Source organism: Pseudorasbora parva, chromosome 22, assembly GCF_024679245.1.
Source record: "Pseudorasbora parva isolate DD20220531a chromosome 22, ASM2467924v1, whole genome shotgun sequence".
NCBI classification, from domain to species: Eukaryota; Metazoa; Chordata; class Actinopteri; order Cypriniformes; family Gobionidae; genus Pseudorasbora; species Pseudorasbora parva.
This window is the reverse complement of record NC_090193.1, coordinates 35,713,199-35,733,819: the sequence shown is the minus strand read 5'-3', so window position 1 is coordinate 35,733,819 and position 20,621 is coordinate 35,713,199. Positions and strand designations below refer to the sequence as shown.

The 20,621-nt window shown below is 40.7% G+C and overlaps 1 protein-coding gene across 2 annotated transcripts; it reads left to right on the top strand.

The window, feature by feature from the left end:
- The first annotated feature begins 1,698 nt into the window (after positions 1-1,698).
- cldn19 (claudin 19) lies at positions 1,699-20,411 on the top strand. Of its 2 annotated transcripts, none has more exons than XM_067431214.1 (5): positions 1,699-2,375; positions 12,950-13,114; positions 13,592-13,676; positions 14,419-14,565; positions 19,508-20,411. In XM_067431214.1, the coding sequence occupies exons 1-5, from the start codon at positions 2,153-2,155 to the stop codon at positions 19,554-19,556; spliced, it is 669 nt and encodes a 222-aa protein (XP_067287315.1). In that variant the 5' UTR covers positions 1,699-2,152; the 3' UTR covers positions 19,557-20,411. The 2 variants fall into 2 exon arrangements, with proteins under 2 accessions (XP_067287315.1, XP_067287316.1); XM_067431215.1 differs by having other exon boundaries at positions 1,702-2,375; positions 19,078-20,411.
- Positions 20,412-20,621: the final 210 nt, after the last annotated feature.

The following is a 20,621-nucleotide window of genomic DNA, read 5'->3' as shown; positions in this document are numbered from 1 at the left end:
GTGGCCAGATCAAGAAAGAATTTCTGCCAACAGGCATATGTCTTGGTAGCCTGTCTGGTACATCCCCGGGAGTAGTACTATTACATATAAAAAGACGTTTTACTCACATAAGTTTGTTGCACCATTCCTGTCGGATCTATTATAGAAGGCACAGCTTTGTGTCTGCAAATCCAGCATCTGAGACTTTAAAAACGATTCCGCAGTGAAATGAAGTGAACACAAACGTTCTTCCCCACGTGAGCTGGAACTTCATTAAAAATAAATGAAGAATCAAACATTCCTAATATTATGATTCGATGGAAGCTTATGCAGCGACTGTTCTTCCACAATATCTTGCTATCTTCTTCCACACGTTTATTGCTGCTGACTAGCGAGTGATCAGCTGTATGAGTCGGTGGGCGGGGCTACTGACGTGCTCATTGTTTTGTAAAGGCGTTTCGTCTTTTCTTTGACTAACAAGGAAGTTTTCAGCTCTGAAACTTACAGGATATTCTTATATTACCATGACCTTATCAAAAGCTCAAGGGAAAGTTGATTTCTCAATTCATCACCCCTTTAAACAAATGCACAAAAAGGTTTTTTGTTTGTTTGTTTGTTTTTGAGTATCCAGTTTCATATGACACTCAATATTTGAACTCTCAAATTTTTGCCTTCGAAGAGAAATAATCTTGTAAACCAAAAAATGACTGGTTAGCAGTTTATATGGTTGCACATTCAACCCACAGACCAAAATAACGGTGACAATCAAATGTAAATCAAATGTTAATGTAAAACTTATAAAAATGACAAACAACGTAACTGAGAAATCAATTTCTGAGTAAAAGTATATTCTACACAATTTTTTCAGTGTAGGTGGAACAACATTTGGCGCAAAATTGTTGGTCTGATATCTTTATTCTTAATACCTGTGAGAATAAAATATATTCGCTTTTTTAAAGGGCAGAACACCTTCGCAATGCCATGGCAACACTGTGGCAACAGGCCACAACAGCCTAGCATCATAGTAACGAATTCTGCATAGGAAGCCACTTACATTTTCTTCAAAAAATAAATAAAAATGTAGTTTCTGTTTCTACTTTTGTCACTGAAATTTATTCACAATCTGTTGATCGGCTCTGTGACCAGACCCGAAAGGCGCCTCTATTTCATGCAGCAAGACCCGCTGCGTGTTTCCCTGATTAAACCGAGCGAGTTCCCATGGAGATCCTCCGAGCTGTCACAGGCCAACCTCTAAATCTCCACCAGAAGCAAGAGTTTTTGTGTGCGGGTGACACTTCCTTTCAAACGATCGCAGTTTAAACGCTGATTTATGCGCCTCTGTAGTGTTTCAAAAGGGTCAGTACAGGAACACATTCAAATGGGGAAAACAACAGATGCCACATTACTGACACAGTGACTCTGGAGCAATAACTTCAATCCGCATAGCATCGTTTCACATTTCATTGACTCTGCAAGATGTGAAGATTTGAAGACACTTGCTCACTTTGAGAATTTTATGCAATTAGGGCTCTGTGGCGTATCGCACGTCCCACTTTTTTTTTTGCGGGTTGACTCCACAAGTGACATCTGGGCTTAATTAGTCCCTCCTGCACTAGTTTCAGGAGGCGTGTCTCTTCACTTAAGCACCAATCAGAGAGTAATCATCGGCCTGGCACTCCACCCCCATTGCATTCACTCCGTCAAAGGTTTTTTTTTTTGTCTGAAGTATTCTCCTTTCATTTCCCCCCATTCCCACTGCTCTGCCCCCTGAGCATCCAGACTCACTGGTGTATGTCAAGAACAGCTATGCAGACAGTAAAGCAGCGTTCGACCACATCCTGACGGCAACCCTGGGCATCCCGAACGCTCTACAGCCTCCAAAAGCGAGGTACCTTCAGAAAGGAGACTTGAGGGACCTGCTTTTCAGCTTTAGCCAGAATCAAGGAACGACACAGGCAGCCACCAAATGAGAGATACTGAAGCAAACGAGAGCAACATAAGGATACCGCAAGTGACCAAAGAGACTTTAACTACTCGTGTCGACACGTCTAATTCATTCTGAGTCGGGTGGATTTCTTTGCACGTTCTTGAAGGAATTGCAGGTGGCTTCCTGACTGGAGAGCTTAGTTGAACTCTAATTCTACACTAAAGCAACAGTTGAAAAAGGACAATTATGGCCAACTCTGGGTTTCAGCTTCTGGGCTATTTTCTGGCTCTGGGTGGATGGATTGGCATCATCTCCACTACGGTGCTGCCCCAATGGAAGCAGTCCTCGTACGCAGGGGATGCCATCATCATGGCCGTGGGCTTGTACGAAGGCCTTTGGATGTCCTGTGCATCTCAGAGCACGGGCCAGGTGCAGTGCAAGATCTTTGACTCCTTGCTCTCGCTGGATGGTAAGTACTAAACTGTTAGGTTAACAATACCAGACATGTTTCGGCCAAAAGAGTTCTAACATTATTTGATCACCCTGGCCCCATTTTATATTAGGTGGCCTTAAGCACTATGTACTTACATTCAAAAATAAGTACAATGTACTTACTGTGTTCAAATTATATTTCAAAACACCTTTGCTGATATTGAAGTGGAATACGGCTAAAGTTAGGGACAGGTGTGGTGGTGTGGGTCAGTTTAAGGCTAGGGTTAGGTGTAAGGGAAGTGCCAACTGTGTAATTCCAAATGTAACTACAGATATTAATTACAGACGTAATTAAATGTAAGTACAATGTAAAAACATGTATGTACACAATAAGTGCATTGTATCAAATTATTAACTAAAATGTTACTACATAGTAGTTAAGGCCACCTAATATAAAGTGGGTCCATCACCCTCATGTCACTGCAAACCTGTATGACTGAAGAAAGTGCATCATAGAAGATATTAATAAGTCAATGTATGAACAAAAACATTCTTCAAAATATCTTATTTAGTGTTCCACAGATGAAAGAAAGTCGGTTGCGCTTTATTTTACATGTAATTATAGTGTACTTCCCTGAGAAAGTACTGGGTAATTTAAGGTAACTGCATGGGTTAAGGTTAGGTTTAGGGGTAGGTTCAGGGTTATCGTAACTATAATAAGTACATAGCATGTACATGCGGAACAGGACTGTAAAATAAAGTGCTACCAGAATTCAAAGGTTTGGAACAACATTCGTTTAATTTAGATATAGTGACACTCTTCAAAAATATAGGTTCCAAAATTGGGTTTTTGCAGTGCTGTCATAAAATAACTATTTTGGGTTCCTAGAGAACCTTTAGGATAATTTTTTTGAAAATCTAAAGAAACTTTATCTACTAAAAAGAACATGTTGTGGCATGCAAAGGTTCCATGGAAGGTAAAGGTTCTATGAATGCCAATAATGAAATTGTATTCTTAAGAGTGCAGTGCAACTATGTTCAAGTCTGGAATATGACTCAAAAAAAAAAAACCTTTATGAAATAATAATGAAATCAAGATTTTTTGGATAGAGGAGGCTCAATCAACTCTGAGAGCTGCTGTGTGCACGTGGATTTAATCAACTTGTTTAATCGATCAAATTAAAATATGTGCGTTGTGACATGTTCTAATGAAAGTCTTATGTGACACTAACCTCTCTGAAGCGCTGACTCTACCAAACTGTTGAAATGCCGTAGAATGCAATTACATCGCGATTAATCAACATTTAGCGCCTCTGTCATTGTCAATATTGCGGTGACTTGTTACTTCTAATCAGAATCAGGCACTTCTCATCTATTTCTGGGACGGTCCCGGGAAGGAGATGTCCCTACAATCAATTATGAATGGTGGCTGATGATTGTGCGTTTAGGATAATTCAATTATTTTTCCATGACAAACAGCATCACATCCACATCTGTTTGTGATTTGTGGTCAAATATTACAACACTGCAGGCAGTGACAAAACATTGCGGTTCCGAAGAGTTAAAAGACGCTTTCATAATAACAATAGCAGAAACTTTAATATAAATGTGGCATGGTTCAGAGAAAACAGTTTGCCATCTTATATTCTGCACCATTGCTTTAATAACAGTGTATTGTCTTGAAGTGATGAATGGCAGTTGTGTTGAGAAGAAAAGGCCAGTGTTTAGGCAAACACCGAAGATATGTTCAGAATGCACATCCCCACACAACACACAGCTCATCTTTATTGCCGTTTAGAAGAGAAACTAACATTTGCCGACATCTGAGAGGACTACATTTTTAAGATGTAAGGTTGAAATCTGATTGTATCTGATTGACTTTTCAAGTTTAAATACAAAGGTTCCAAATGGAACCAAAAAAGTTCTTACAGCATGATGTCATTGGAGAACCTGAATTTCCTCAAAGAACTTCTGAAAACATGGGTTCTTTAAAGGGAAAGTTCACCCAAAAAGGAACATTTGGTCAGCTCTTCACTCTCAAGTTGTTTCAAACCTGTATGAGTGTCTTTCTTTTGTTGAACACAAAATAAGATATTTTACAGAATGTTGGTAACCAGGCACCCATTGGCTTCCATTGTATTTTTTTTCCTACTATGGAAGTCAATGGCTTCCGCCAACTGATTTATTACCGACATTCTTTAAAATATCTTCCTTTGTGTTCAACAGAAGAATGAAACTCATTCAGGTTTGGAACATCTTTAGGGCTGGGATGACACAATGTTCATTTTTGGATGAACTATCCATTAATAGAACCCATAAACATCTGAAGAACTGACAATCTACAAGGAAAATGCAACATCAAAAACTTTTTTTTTTCTCTAAATACAGTAACTTCAATAACCTTATGAATCCCAAAATGGTTCTTTTATAAGGACACAGTTCTCTGCTGAACCAAAAATCCTACAGAAAGAGGGCCGTTAATCATATCATAATTGTTGTATCTTTGTTGAATCTCTTATAGCAAACTTCAGACTCAATGTTGCACTCTAAAAAAAAATGCTGGGTTAAAAACAACCCAATTTGGGTTAAAAAAAAATGGACAAACCCAGAAATTGGGTTGTTTGAATGGGTCCATTCACTGGGTTCAAACAACCCAATTTCTGGGTTTGTCCATTTTCAACCCAACTTGGGTTGGTTTTAAACCAGCATTTTTTAGAGTGTGTCTAAAATACTGACACCAATGACTGTGTGCTATGGCCGCTTTACTTCATCAAACATCAACTTTGCACATAAGATCTGACGGGTTTATGCAGAGAACATTCATCTAAAGAACTGGCTGCCACTTTGTTCTTAATTACTGTTAGGTTTTGTGGAATATCGTTTGGCTTTCACAGACATCCGCCACTCGTTCACAAAGGCTGCACTCAGTACTGTACTGCTCATGGTGGAATCTGTAACCCTCGGCCCACAACGGGTGACGGGACCATCTGATTCCACTGCACCCCCCTCCTCCCAGCCTTAGGTCATCTGGTCAGATAGTGACTGCAATGTTCTGGCTTCTGTATGTACAGACGGCCTCCCACAAACTTGCATTGTTTGCCCTTTTCTGCAGCAGTTCTAGTGTCTTTTCTTGAATAACTGTTATTATGTGCTGTCAACTAAACATAGTATTTGGGATAAAGAAACATCTATATGAAGCACACTTGAGCAACGTTAATGCAAAGTTAGAAACCCTGGATGGTAAACGTTTTAAAGCAAATACTGACAAAAATTATAGTGTTTTGTCGTGTCAATCTAAAAATGCAAGCATAAACCATGGCTGCAAAAAAAGTAAAAGAATCAAAAACAAAACAAGGAATAACTAAGCCGACGTTTAAATCTGAACTTCTAGAAGAAGAAAACATTACTATTTACATCTATCTATCTATCTATCTATCTATCTATCTATCTATCTATCTATCTATCTATCTATCTATCTATCTATCTATCTATCTATCTATACTCTAAAAAAATGCTGGGCTGTTTTAACCCAATGTTGGGTCAAATATGGACTAACCCAACAATTGTTTTTTTTAACCCAGCGATTGGGTTGTTTTAACCCTGCAGTTGGGTTAAATATTTGCTTAAGACAACCCAATTGCTGAGTTTAAATAACCCAATTGCTGGGTTAGTCCATATTTGACCCAACATTGGGTTGTTTTTTACCAATATGTTTTTATCTATCATCTATCTATCTATCTATCTATCTATCTATCTATCTATCTATCTATCTATTTATCGTCCATCCATCCATCCATCCATCCATCCATCCATCCATCCAAATGTGGTCTATTACTGTCAATGATTTTAAAGAAAAACACTAACAGACTCTCCACTCTTTTTTCACTCTAGGTTCATTTAAATCTATTAGTTGAGGTTGATTTTTTGAAAAGAACGCACAGTCACCCAGAAATAATGAACTATACTGCAAGTAGATGACCATAAATAAAAACTAAATGTATGTGAAATATGTATTATCTGATAATACATACAATTAGACTTTCTCTCGTATTAGTCCTTTGTTCTACATCTTAAAATAACATTTTAGGAAGAAAAAAAAATATCGAGAGAATCAAAAATGACTATGACGTCATGAATGGGTGATTTGTATGAGGAACGCATTGAGAGATGTTTTCAATGACGTGTGAAGCAGCCCACAAGCATAAACAATAGACAATGGCCGAGCCTCACATGCAGCTTCTCTGGAAGCATGTTCTCCAACACTGTGCTAGTGCTTGCCTTCCTTTCGTCCGTGCCAGGCGCTGCCAACCTTGGCACTGGACAAGGGATTGTGGGAGGACCCCTCCACCCGGAGTCTAACTACCCTCTTTCAAACATGACCTTGAGATCACAGTGTTACTCCGCGAAACGCTCTCCTTACAAATCAAGAAATAAAGCAAAACAAGGATGAAAGACAAGAAAATAAGACCTCTCTTATAAAGCACTAAAATCCCGCTTCAAAGGGCACACCCCTTTATATGCGGCCTCTTCGCATATAAATCATACATCAAAAGTTGTGTGATAATCTCTCCTCAGTTCTCGACTTCTTTGAGACGCTGTTATACTTATTTTATGGCTTCAATTCATGTTTGATGCAACACTTTGAAAGCAGATCATTCTACATTACTTTCCGTGTGGCTAAGCTGAACTCTTCTTTTGAGGTGGGCATAACAATGCAAGGACAGTTCAAAAGGGTTGGTGGTCTACATCTACTGTGGGACCCTGAGTTGAAGTTGAAGTCATTATCCAAGCTGAAAGGCCATGTTAGCATGTAGCTGTCACACAAAAGCAGAGACAGAGGCACTGAAAACAATCTGCCTTTGTGGAAAAGTCACAGTAATCCCCTCTGTGTGAAGCATGTAAAAATGTCACTCCTACAGCATTACGCATGAACCGAACACCGTGTGGGTTATCTGTGGAATTTTTATGTAGAAGAGCAGCTAGAAATCACCCCCAATAACTGCTCAAAATAGACGGAAAAAGATGCTAAAATGGTTATTCAGAGGATTTTAGCATACATTTCATGTCCAGGTAATATTTGCCTCCAAACTTTTTGTGCATTGAGACATTTTTTAATCCTTAAACAAAATATATTTTATCTCTCTTTTTTTTATTATTATTTTTTTTACTTATGACCAATAATATGACCAGGACATGTTCTTGACAGGTATTGTGAGTGACACACCCTTTAAGATGAAAAACGTATCATAATAATTGGTGTTTGAAATGTAGATAAAATGCAAGAAATTAAGAAATTAAATACATCAGGATACAATGATATATATTTTTTTTTATACCCCCTTTTTTGTAAGTCGCTTTGGATAAAAGCGTCTGCTAAATGATTAAATGTAAATATATTATATATATATATACACACACAATATTAGGAAGGAGGTTAATATATATATATTAACCTCCTTCCTAATATTGTGTGTATATATATATATATATATATATATATATATATATATATATATATATATATATATATATATATATATATATAAACCTCCTTCCTAATATTGTGTGTATATATATACACACTAGGGGTGACCCCTAATAGTCGAAGATTCGATGCATCGATATGCAGGACCGTATTCGACCACTGATCTCATGGTCGAATCTTCGCGGGTGTTATGAAACGAGTATCATACCATTTTGGCAATATGAGGCTGCTCAATATTAGTGTTAAAGACGTGTCGCCTTTAAAATTAGAACACATATACACCGACGGCGGCATTCGACGCCTGTCCGCGGCGATTAAATGTATATTTCCCTCAAATCGTGAATGTACTGATTTCACCCTGTGCTACAAGATACACTCATCGTGCAGCTCTTCTGTCAGAAGTCGATTCAAAATTGAGCTCGCGAGTTTATAAATGTTCACATCTGCCTGGTGTGAGATCCTGAGACACGGCGCTGAGCTTCAGTCCGGTGTGCGACCCCCTTTAGGCACAATCGGCTGTCACGGCCGGGATACAGAGAGACACGATGAGAGATCCAAGTGCAGGTATGTCATTTATGTAGGGTAATTCTAAAAGAGAAAACAGTTCATGCAGGGGTCAAAACCAAAACATCAATCCAGAACATAAACTTGACAAGGACACAAAGCGAGAACAAGACTAGAGACGGACGTGAATATCAACAAGGACTCCGTGCCACATACTAAGACAGACTGGTATAAATACAAACGGAGAGACAAATGCTAATGAGGAATAAACTGAGTGCAATAATTACTGACCAGGGACAGCTGAGAGCAATGATTAGACAGAACATGGGAAATGTAGTTTATGAAGTGACAGACATCATAGGGAAGGAGGACATCTAGTGGATACCCAGGGAACACAACCCAGACACTGTGACAATACCCCCTTACTACGGAGCAGCTACCAGATGCTCCAAGACAAGACTAACAAAACAAGACCAGGAGGGAGGTGGACAGGTGGAGGCTCAGGGGGAGGGACGGAGGGCCAGGTAAAAAAAAAAAACATGTAAATGGGGAACAGAGAACTAAAGAGCAGACACAAAACAGGGAGACCAGGAGGGAGGTGGACCGGAGGAGGATCAGGGGAAGGGACGGCGGGCCAGACTCACAGAGGGGAACAGGGACAGGGAGAAAAAAAAAAAAAAAAAAAAACAAGACAACAGAAGATCAAGGTGGATCAGGGCGTTCGGGAACCCAGGATAGTGCTGACTGGGCAGGACCCCAGGGTGGAGCAGAAGACCACCACAACCGTGTGGTCGAAACCGGAGCCCACCAGGGCGGCGCCGAAGACCACCACAGTAGGATCGGACTGGCAGGAGAGCAAGTCTGGTTGGGCAAGTCTGAAACAAAGAACGTGAACAAGTTAAGGGTAGCCTCCATGGCCACGATAGGATCAGTCTGGCACTCAGAGAGTTCGACTGAGACGTGATGAGGCTCTGGAAGTTCCGCAGAGGCGAGGAAAGACTCTGGTAGATCAGCCGAGACGTGACGAGGCTCTGGAAGTTCTGCAGAGGCGAGGAAAGACTCTGGTAGATCAGCCGAGACGTGACGAAGCTCCGGAAGTTCCGCAGAGGCGGGGAAAGAATCTGGTAGATCAGCAGAGACGTGACGAGGCTCTGGAAGTTCCACAGAGGCGGGGAAAGAATCTGGTAGATCAGCAGAGACGTGACGAGGCTCTGGAAGTTCCACAGAGGCGGGGAAAGAATCTGGTAGATCAGCCGAGACGTGATGAGGCTCTGGAAGTTCCACAGAGGCGGGGAAAGAATCTGGTAGATCAGCCGAGACGTGATGAGGCTCTGGAAGTTCCACAGAGGCGTGGAGAGACTTCGGTAATCCAGCTGAGATGAGGAGAGGCTCCAGTAGTTCAGCAGAGACATGAAGAGTCTCTGGTACGCCCATGGTTCTTAGACTGGATTCCAGAAGATCCCCACTGACTTGACTTGGCTCAGGAAGGTCCTCGGTGACTAGCCCCGACTCTGGAGGGTCAACGGCGACTAGCCCCGACTCTGGAGGGTCAACGGCGACTAGCCCTGACTCTGGAGGGTCAACGGCGACTAGCCCCGACTCTGGAGGGTCAACGGCGACTAGCCCCGACTCTGGAGGGTCAACGGCGACTAGCCCCGACTCTGGAGGGTCAACGGCGACTAGCCCCGACTCTGGAGGGTCAGCTGTGGCTGTCATCCTGTGCAGAGGTACTGGGCCAGTGGCCATCTTGGGCCATGACTCTGGATGGGCGGCCATCTTAGGCCGTGGCTCTGGGCCGGTGGCCATCTTGGGCATTGGCGCTGAGTTAGTGGCCATCTTGTACTGTGGTGCTGGGCTGGCGACCACCTTGTGCTGTGGCACTGGGCTGGCAGCCATCTTGGGCTGTGGCGCTGGCTCAGCAGCCGTGACATGAACACTCCTGGAAATCTCTAGGATCTTGTTCAACATGGAGAAGTAATCCAAAAATGTCTCAGCAGCCATCTTGGGCAGTGGCGCTGGGCTGGCGGCCATCTTGCCTCGTGGCATGTGGCTGGCGACCACCTTGTGCTGTAGCGCTGGGGGGGTGTCCATCTTGCCTCGTGGCACTGGCCTTGCGGCCATCTTGGGCAGTGGCGCCACCATGGCGGACGTGCGCTTCTCCCCTCTCCGTCCACCATGGTGAGACAGTGACTCTGATCCCTCCTCCACAAGCCCCGGATCGAAGGGAGGCCATTGTTGAGAGCGGTACTGAGCCTCCTCTCGACTACTCCCTCCTCGACGACCTCCCCTGGTTCCCCGGAAAACCACCAGGCGGGTTCCCTCAAAACTTCTTCTATCCCACTCGGTGGCTGGGGAGGAAACATGAACAGACATACCGCTGGATCTCAAAGATGACGGAGTCCTTCTGTCACGGCCGGGATACAGAGAGACACGATGAGAGATCCAAGTGCAGGTATGTCATTTATGTAGGGTAATTCTAAAAGAGAAAACAGTTCATGCAGGGGTCAAAACCAAAACATCAATCCAGAACATAAACTTGACAAGGACACAAAGCGAGAACAAGACTAGAGACGGACGTGAATATCAACAAGGACTCCGTGCCACACACTAAGACAGACTGGTATAAATACAAACGGAGAGACAAATGCTAATGAGGAATAAACTGAGTGCAATAATTACTGACCAGGGACAGCTGAGAGCAATGATTAGACAGAACATGGGAAATGTAGTTTATGAAGTGACAGACATCATAGGGAAGGAGGACATCTAGTGGATACCCAGGGAACACAACCCAGACACTGTGACATCGGCTTAAAAACGTGCATATAAACGCACTCAGTGTTCTTTTCCTCTCTAGGCAGGTATTTTTTTAGATTTATTTATCAAAATGTTCTTTTATATATTTGCGTGATGTTCTGTGTTTCGATAGTGGCTTTTAAATATTATGAGAGAACGGTTAATTTACGAATGTGTAGTGTAGCCTAGTTTTGGTCACTTTATTAAAAGTGGTGTCTGTGTGCCGTGTGTAAAGTAAAATAAAAATAGTCTTAGCCTCCTGCTGACTAGTGTCCTGCCCTTCCCAACCTCTTTATTTTTTTCCGGTCTATGGTTTACACACAAATAGATGATTCGACTATCGGTCGACCATAGAGAGATTCTAAAATTCTGATTCGAATGTGTAAATCCTTAGTCGGGGACACCCCTAATACACACACAGCAGACATAACATTACATTATTAACCTCCTTCCTAATATTGTGTTGGAACTTGGTCCCCATTTTGCTGCCAAAACATCCCTGGCCCGTCGAGGCATGGACTCCACTAAACCCCTGAAGGTGTGCTGTGGTATTTGACACAAAGATGTTAACAGCAGATCCTTAAGTCCTGTAAGTTGCGAGGTGGGGCCTTCATGGATCGGACTTGTGTGTTCAGCGCATCCCATAGAGACTCGATTGGATTGAAATCTGGGAATTTGGAGGCCAAATCAACACTTCAAACTCATTGTTGTGCTCTTCAAACCATTCCTGAACCATTTTTGTTTTGTGAGAGGGCGCATTATCCTGCTGAAAGAGCCACAGCCAACAGGGAATACCGTTTCCATAAAAGGGTGTATATGGTCTGCAACAATGCTTAGGTAGGTGGTACGTGTCAAAAAAACATCCACATGGATGGCAGGACCCAAAGTTTCCTGTCTTGCATTCTTCCCATAGTACATCCCGGTGCAATGTGTTCCCCAGGTAAAAGAAAACCTGACTCATCAGACCAGGCCGCCTTCTTCAATTGGTCTGTGGTCCAGTTCTGATGCTCATGCGCCCACTGTTGGCGCTTTCAGCGGTGGGCAGGGGTCAGCATGGGCACCCTGACTGGTCCGCGGCTATGCAGGCCCATACACAACAAACTGCGATGCTCTGTGTATTCTGACACCTTTCTATCAGAACCAACTTCTTAAGCAATTTGAGCTCCAGTAGCTCGTCTGTTGGATTGTTTCACACAGGCAAGCCTTTGCACCTCACATGCAACAATGAGCCTTGGCCGCCCATGACCTTGTCACCGGTTCTCCACTGTTCCTTCCTTTGACCACTTTTGATAGATACTGACCACTGCAGACCGGGAACAGCCCACAAGAGCTGCAGTTTTGGAGATGATCTGACCCAAATCGTCTAGCCATCACAATATGCCCTTGTCAAACTCTATCAAATCCTTATGCTTGCCCATTTTTCCTCAACACATGATCAGGTGCCATGATGAAGAGATAATCAGTGTTATTCACTTCATGTTATGCCTGATTGGTGTGTATATATATAACACTTTCCAGGGTGGAGCTTCTGCTTAAACTGCTGCTCATTGGGTACATGAGAGTTAAATATCAAATGAAACAACAATTCTACGGCACTCACATGGTTAGGCATAAAAAGCCTTTAATAAAATGGAGTAAGTTATCAAAATATGAACTGTTCTTAAGGATGGAGCGTGTTCATCAGCACTTTTAATATTTTAATGACTTAGTCCAGTGTATTAAAGTATTTTTATGTCTAACCACGTGAGTGCCTTGGAATTTTTGTTGTTTCATTTAAAATTTATTTTAAGTTCCCACTTAAACTCTGCTATTACGTGTTTTTGCAGTACACATTCAGACGTGTCGAGCTCTGATGGTGATCTCAGTGCTGATGGGATTCATCGCTATCATTGTGAGTGTGGTCGGGATGAAATGCACGAAGGTGGGCGACAACAACCCATCCACCAAGAGCAAGATCGCCATCTCTGGTGGGAGTCTGTTCCTGCTCTCAGGTGAGACTCCGACCCAGACTGAACCACTAACATTTTTCATGTAGGTTGAGTGAGAATTTGTAAAAATGTTGAAATGAAAACATGACCATTTCCTTTTATAATAGTCATTTACACTGGATTGGTTTGAAATATTCACACCAAGAAGCGTACTAAGAAACTTTAGGCCTTGAGAGAAAACGTAAACAAAGTCATTACTACTCTCTACACGAGTGTAACTGTGCTAAGAATTGTGTTATCTAGGTCAACATACCTCAGTGCCGTAAATCATTCAGTGTAAATTAGTTTTGGTAAATAAATTGACATTCCTCCATTAGCCTCCACATTCTTGAGGCCTGTTCTGGTCTCCGGCCGCTGTATCACTTCTGACCCATTTGACAAGCAGGAGTAAACAGGAAGTGGCTAGTCAGGTCATAAACAAGTAAACAAACAGAGATGTACTCATGACAGTGCTAAGATTGTGATGTGTATCATGTCTAGGTCTGTCCACACTGGTGGCTGTGTCCTGGTATGCAACACAGGTGTCCTACCATTTCTTCGATCCAAATACGCCAATTAACGCCAGGTAGGACCATTCATAGATTTGACCTCTTTCAGAATTTTCTGGCTTTTCACTGTGTGTGTGTGTGTGTGTTTGGGGGGGGGGGGGGGGGGGGGGGGGGGGTTACTGAATTTCCAGATCAAAAACACAGGCAAACCGAGCAGAAAAAAAGCAGAAACAAGCAATAAAAGCATTACTGTAGTCTGACGAAAAAAAAAAAAACTCAGCTTTTTGTTCAAGATTTTGCTTTTTTTCCATAAACTTACCCACATTAAAGTGTTGATAAAAAAAGAATGCATGAAGCTAGACAGAGGCTCTGTTCTTTCTTTTGATATGTTGTATATTTAGATATTCAGGCAATAAAAGTTTTGGAAGTGGAAGCCATGACAGCTTGAAAATTATATTTTTTAGCATCAAATCATCAAAAAAAATCCATATATTAGATAGTTATATATGTAAAATATATATACCGGTAATATATATATATATATATATATATATATATATATATATATATATATATATATATATATATATATATATATATATATATATATATATATATATATATATATATATAATATTTATACATTTTATTCTATAAACATTTAAAATATATAAAACTTACTATATATACAGTTTATAATAAGGATTAAGGTTCATAAAATAAAATAAAAATTCTGTTACATTTTGGGTGAAATGTTACCTGAACCTGACCTGGTTACATTATGTTTTTAAATAAAGGCGTGGCCTTTCTGTATTTCAGGTATGAGTTTGGCCCCGCCCTCTTTGTAGGGTGGGCGGCTGCTATCTTGGTGATGTTGGGCGGTTCGTTCCTCTGCTGCTCCTGCGTTAACGAGGACAGAAGAGGGCAGCAGTTCTACCGGCAATCTCAACCCTCTACAGCCAGGGAGTACGTGTAAATACAAAAACTAAAAGCACAGCAGAAAAGGACAAACTGTCAATGTAAAGAGCAGCGGGTACAAGAGACAGAGCTCTTCCCACCATGAGTACACCTTCTCACTCGCACTGACCAGGTCCAAAACACACAAACTAAACAATTACATGGACAAACACTTACATGGTCTAGGCCTACGTTCGAGGAGGTTTGTGTACTTTTTTATCAGAGATACTGTACAAGCATGTTTTTTGTTACTACACTTTCATTTCCATGAAGAATGTGGAAATTCTGTACTTTATTGATATGTACGGCATTCCCAACATACCTTAAGTTTTTAATTAAGGATTTTTATTTGCCAAAAAAATACTTTTATAATGCAATTTGAAGCTGAAAACCATAAGAAGCTACAGTAAAAGGGCATTTACACTGGACTTGTTTTTGTATTATTAATTTTCCATTCAGGGAAAATTTACATGTACACTTAAATTGTTTTCATGTAACGTGAATGGAAAAATCAGTCAAAGTCTAACAGATATACAAGACATTTCACAGTCTTTATTTTCCCTTTTATCAAACTAAAAGGCAAATAAAGTCAAAGGAGAAATAAATAGAAAGATTCAATATGTGATACAGCGGCTATGTTCGGATTAGCATACTACTCTTATGATTTCTGCAGCATATAATATGTATACTGTGAACCACATACGTGGAATTCATTGTTGACCTCATTTGTCAAAAAGTACAAAAAGTATAAAATATAGAATCCAGTATCCCACAATGCAATGATCTTAGGAGACACCAAATCTTAAGACTTTTTTGTACTATAATCTAATTATAAATGTAAAATAACCATTTATTATTTCCAAGATGATAACTGGATGCCATTTACTAAATTAAACATGCAACAATGAGGTCACGTGACAATGAATAATGCATTCTGTTTTACATTCTATTTTCATTTAAAAAAGAAAAGAAAAAAGCATTATAAACACTACATAACAAGTAGTAGATTAATATTTCATTCTGAACATAGCCTATAGATTAGAAACATGTCAAGCTGTTCTGATTGGCTGGTCTGTTCTGCATGGTGGGAGCTCTGTTTGCCAGTTATGTGTGTTCCTGACAGCCATGGTCACAACTACACCACATTGAGGAGACAAGGAGTTACAACACTTCCACCATCCGCTGAAGTACAGGGAATTCCACTAGAACCATAGAGGACATTATCCAAAACCATTGAGTTCCAATGTGGGAACTGGGATTTGGCTGACTTGAGTAAAAAACTTCCAGCACAAGCTGTAAACATGCTATTTAGACAGAGCACTTTCAAGGGAAAGTCCAACAGGTTTTAGACCATGGTATGTGGTGTTTTTAGCATTTTTAATCACCTAACAAGCAGACAAGAGTTTAAAATCTTAAAAGGGAATTCTCTAAGAAAGCGTTATAACACTGATGCCGCCGTTTACCTGCACTCAATTTACTAAAAGCGTTAAGTCAGACATTGGCACAAACACTCCCATAGTGCTGATCAAATTTAGCACAAGTCAGCTGCACACAATAAAAAAAAATTATAATTCTGCACAACAATTACTACCGCCACTGTCATTACAAAATGCACTCATCGATTAAAGAGGCCCTTTTTAAGGTCAATGTTTTGATTATAGGGTGTACTAGAATATGTTAACTTAACACAAGATTGCTGCACAGGCCCTGAAAGGTAAAACCAAAATATTGTGCTCACCCCCTGGTGGCTGGCTGCCGTATAGGTAATAATCCTCGCCCTCCATGTAATCAAAAAGGAAGCAAGCCAGTCTAAAAGATCCAATTACACTGTCATTTTATGCAGACCATCCCACTGACATTTGTTGAAGTTCCAAGCGTTAGTTTTTTTAATAAGTTTGGGTTTAGTTTGTTTAATTAGATGCTACAAAAATGAGATGTCATGATTGACAGCTGTGATTGCGATTGAGTCTCCAGGAGTGGGAATATGGGCAGGACATTGATAACACGGCTCCACCTCAGGATCACTACTGGCTCCAAATGACGTAACTGCCAATGTCCGTTTTCTGGGATATGTAAGGGAGAATCAAGCCTGCAGTCTCCCTCTCATTTACTGAAGCTTTCGCGCCTCGATCGCCCCCCGGTGACCGGTCCCAGTATAGCCGCCCCTCTGTGTTTTCTAATGGACGCTAGGCAAACTAAATAATAAAATTACACTTCAAAAAATGTTCCCCAAAGTTAGTGTATGTCACTGAAGGCAGTTATCATCACGATGATTTCATTTCAGGTGTTCGTTTTAAAAATAAGTTTACTTTGAGTTAGTTATTTGATGCTATAAAAACGGGGGGTGTGACGTCATGATTGACAGCTGAGACTGACGGCTTCTCTGAGTGAAGTTGTCACTGAGGCACTAACGGACTTTTTTCGAAATTTTTGGGAGCAGATTAGATCTTTAGCTTTAATTTCTACATTTCCATAACTGTTTATTTCACACCAACATAATTAATTGTTCTGCATCTGCGAGAGTGTGGGCGGGCTTTTGAAATCGCGGCTGTACTTCCTGCTCTACTTCCTGCGCTCTACTGCGCAACTCCGGTCCCGAAATCGCTACTGCGCAGACTCGGTCCCAAGATGTCCGCGCCGTGCAAGGGCGCCTGAAAGCTTCAAATCTGACAAGCGGAAATGGATGATGTCGAGTCGTCCATATTTTTTTACGGTCTATGGGGAGAATGTACATTCAGCCAGCGGTCGCAGAATAAACCCTGAAAGAGTGGTCAGGACCCCGAGGTGAAGCAGAGGAGTTTTGCATCACCCTGAATTGGTAAATTCTGCGATAACCAGCTGGATGTTTATTATCCTGCTTATTAAATGGCTACTTGCCACATCAGTAAATAATTAAACATGAAATATTGACTTGAAATTAAATATTTTATTATATAGTTGCTAGCAAGCATCAACTTCAAACTAGACAGACATTTGAGGGATACAATACAGTCATACCACTTATTACTCGGCATTTGGCCGCAAAAATAATTATGGGGATAAGATATTTATGGGGATAATAGTTTTTTATTTTTCTAGTCAAAAAGTTGGACATGAACGTCCTCTCAAGTCAAAATGTTAATGTGATGAGCTTGTAATCACATCTTCAGAAGTGGGAAGTATGAAATTTCCAGCGCTATCTCACGACCAATTTGTACATATTTTATAAGGGTGGCTAATTCGTACGAATTTGTACATTTTGTCTAAACCCCAGTGAAGGGTAGGTTTAGGGGCGGGGTTTGAAATTTCATACGAATTTGGCAACTCCTCAAATAGATACGATTTGGCAAAAAAACTTACAAATTCATACAAATGAGGTCGTACAAATTTGTACGAATCAGCCACCTATTAAAATATGTCCGATTTAGGTTGGAAATTTCCGATAGCATGTGAGAGCAGCATGACATACCACTAGATGGCACAATTGACCAATCAGAAGCAAGTGTTCCACAGACATTTACATTATGTAAATGTACATATGTGTTTGGAAAATGTAAAAATGCAGAATGTTTCTTAAGGGGCAGGAGCTGTGTGTGTGTGTGTGTGTGTGTGTGTGTGTGTGTGTGTGTGTGTGTGTGTGTGTGTGTGTGTAGGTTTAGGGGTAGGGGCAGTGTAGGGGGATAGAATGAAACGGCATTGAGAAGCACACTAAAAAGCGATTATGCGTCTTGATGTCATACGAATTGGCGTGTCATACGCTATTTCATGAGATCAGTCTGTACATGCAGAAAGCTAGCAAGGACCAATCCCTATATAATCACTGAAGCTGTCAAATACTTCATGCTCAATGCTGAAAAATGCATTGTAAATAGAAACCTTTGACGCTCTTCAGAGTGTGAACACAAATATGGGACCGTCTGAAAGCAGCAACCTATTAGCATGCACAGAAATGAGACAAATAGTCTTGTTTTTTTTGGATCCGCATTCCACCTGTGCCTATTGACTCCCAACCTGCTCCCACACTGCAAGTGACAGCGTTAATATTATTCCATCCATTACATCGAATAGTAGCGGTTCACACATCCACATGCCAATTTTTTTCCAGTTCCCACTTCATATTAGATTCAAATTCTCTGCAATGAAGCCATCTGAAGCATAAATTAGGTCATTTTGAACTGGTGGACAGCGAAAGTGTTGTCTCCTGTCTCCAAAATCAATGAGGTTTTTTTGGACCTGGTTAAAAGTTAACACCCCTTAATTAACAAATGCATCTCATGCATGCAAATGACATGTAATTCAAGACTCTTTCCTTTCAAATATTCCTTCTGAGATCTGATTGTTGGCATATCAAACAAGCTGTCTATGCATGTTTCGTCGTCCATTTTCTCTTACATTTCCATGTTAACAACCAGCAATCTTCTATGTGGTGCCACATAACATACTAACATCCAATGAACCGAGAGGCTTTTGTGAATTGTCTCTATCCCAGTTTCCTCTAATGCTGTTCTTCTCTGACTGTCTTCTTTCTCTTCTCTAATTCAGGGATGAGTTGTTGAGTGAGACTAGTTTCCCTGACTGACCAACCCTCCCTGCCTTTATTCGAGGACTGTCCGAGCTCCACTCTCTGTATCTGTGTCCCTCACTCCCACCTAGAATACAAATTTGGACACTTGTCTGTATGACTGGACAAATGTCCCTTCTACACCCTACATACTTAAAATCCATGTGCCTTTTTTTCAACATATGATCAATAAACGTGTTTGAAAAATTGTCACCCTATATCTGTTGTGTGCGTTCCCCTTTGTTTGTGACCCCATAAACTGCCTTTGTAAATATGTATTATTACAGTATGTAAGTGACTACACCCTAAAAGCATGGTCTGTTTTATTGCAATACATTTTAAACGGTGGATGACCCGATTTCCCGTTTCCTTTGTAACTCAAACATGTTTTGTTTTTCTTTTAAATTGCAGAGCAAATGTTAAAAGTTCTCCACCAGAGAAAGGGGAGCAGTACTTGTAGTTTGGGAGAGGGCGACTTCGTGGGTCACAAGCTGTTAGATTTTGGCAACAGACAAGACACTCTCTTTCGGTAAAAAAGCGAAGAACTCCATTAAAAACTGTAAGGAAATTATTCTAGCAAAAACAGACATGTTTCCCTGCAATACAGACAATGCAGAGAGGTTCATTAAGCCAAGTTATGCATTTCCAAACAACATGACTTTGTACTGTAGTTAAAAAAATAAATGTCAGAAATTTGATAAGGAGTGAGCCACAACAGCATTATCACACAGTGTTTGACACGTGTGTCAGTTTTTGTTACAGTTGGTCTTTGTTATACTTGCCGAAAAACTATACCACTCATCCGGAGAGCATTGATTCAGGGTACATTATAATGCATTTCAATAATTATGCAAATCTTCGACATGTGCAGTGTAATATACTTTGAGCTATAACTGTGTTTTGACTCACAAATGTCTTTTAGTTTGCTAATAGTTTATATTCTATCTTGGCGTATGTGAGATGTTTTTCTTTTTTGTTCATAAAATGTATAGTGCAAAAACTATGAGGGGACTGTCGCTTTTGATCTAGTTTTAAAGGGGACCCACATGCGACACACATACAATTACACATACTTGGAAACTCTAGTGCACTAATGATTTGTCTTGGTGAATTGTATTCAACCTGCATTGAAAGGCACTATTTATCACAAATAATGTCTTTAAAGTGGTCACAGAGTCTTTTAGGTTGCCATTAGAAATATTTTAGTTCATGATCCACCAGTTATGTTACTTAATATTAAAGTATGTATCATCTCATATGATGTATCAAGCTTTCTGTTTATCTGTTTTAAAATAAAATAAACTATACAAATGTACATTTCCGTGTGTGTCACTTGAGGAAAGTGCTGTTTGTCTGTGCACCCGTGTTATGACAACTGTAAGTCACATGACTAATGGGTCCTGCACACTGCGATTTTTCAAAATCCTTTGCGAATGTCCCTTGTCAGACTGTACGAACATGATCCCCGATGTAAGCCATGTCACATTGTAAGATCTCAGTTGGCATTAATGTCAGACTGTACGAT

Excerpts from the sequence above, each read along its gene's own strand:
- cldn19 (XM_067431214.1), top strand. The coding sequence starts at position 2,153 with ATGGCCAACTCTGGGTTTCAGCTTCTGGGCTATTTTCTGGCTCTGGGT. Across the intron at positions 13,677-14,418 it reads AATACGCCAATTAACGCCAG|GTATGAGTTTGGCCCCGCCC; the intron begins GTAGGACCATTC and ends TCTGTATTTCAG. Across the intron at positions 14,566-19,507 it reads CAACCCTCTACAGCCAGGGA|AGCAAATGTTAAAAGTTCTC; the intron begins GTACGTGTAAAT and ends TTTAAATTGCAG.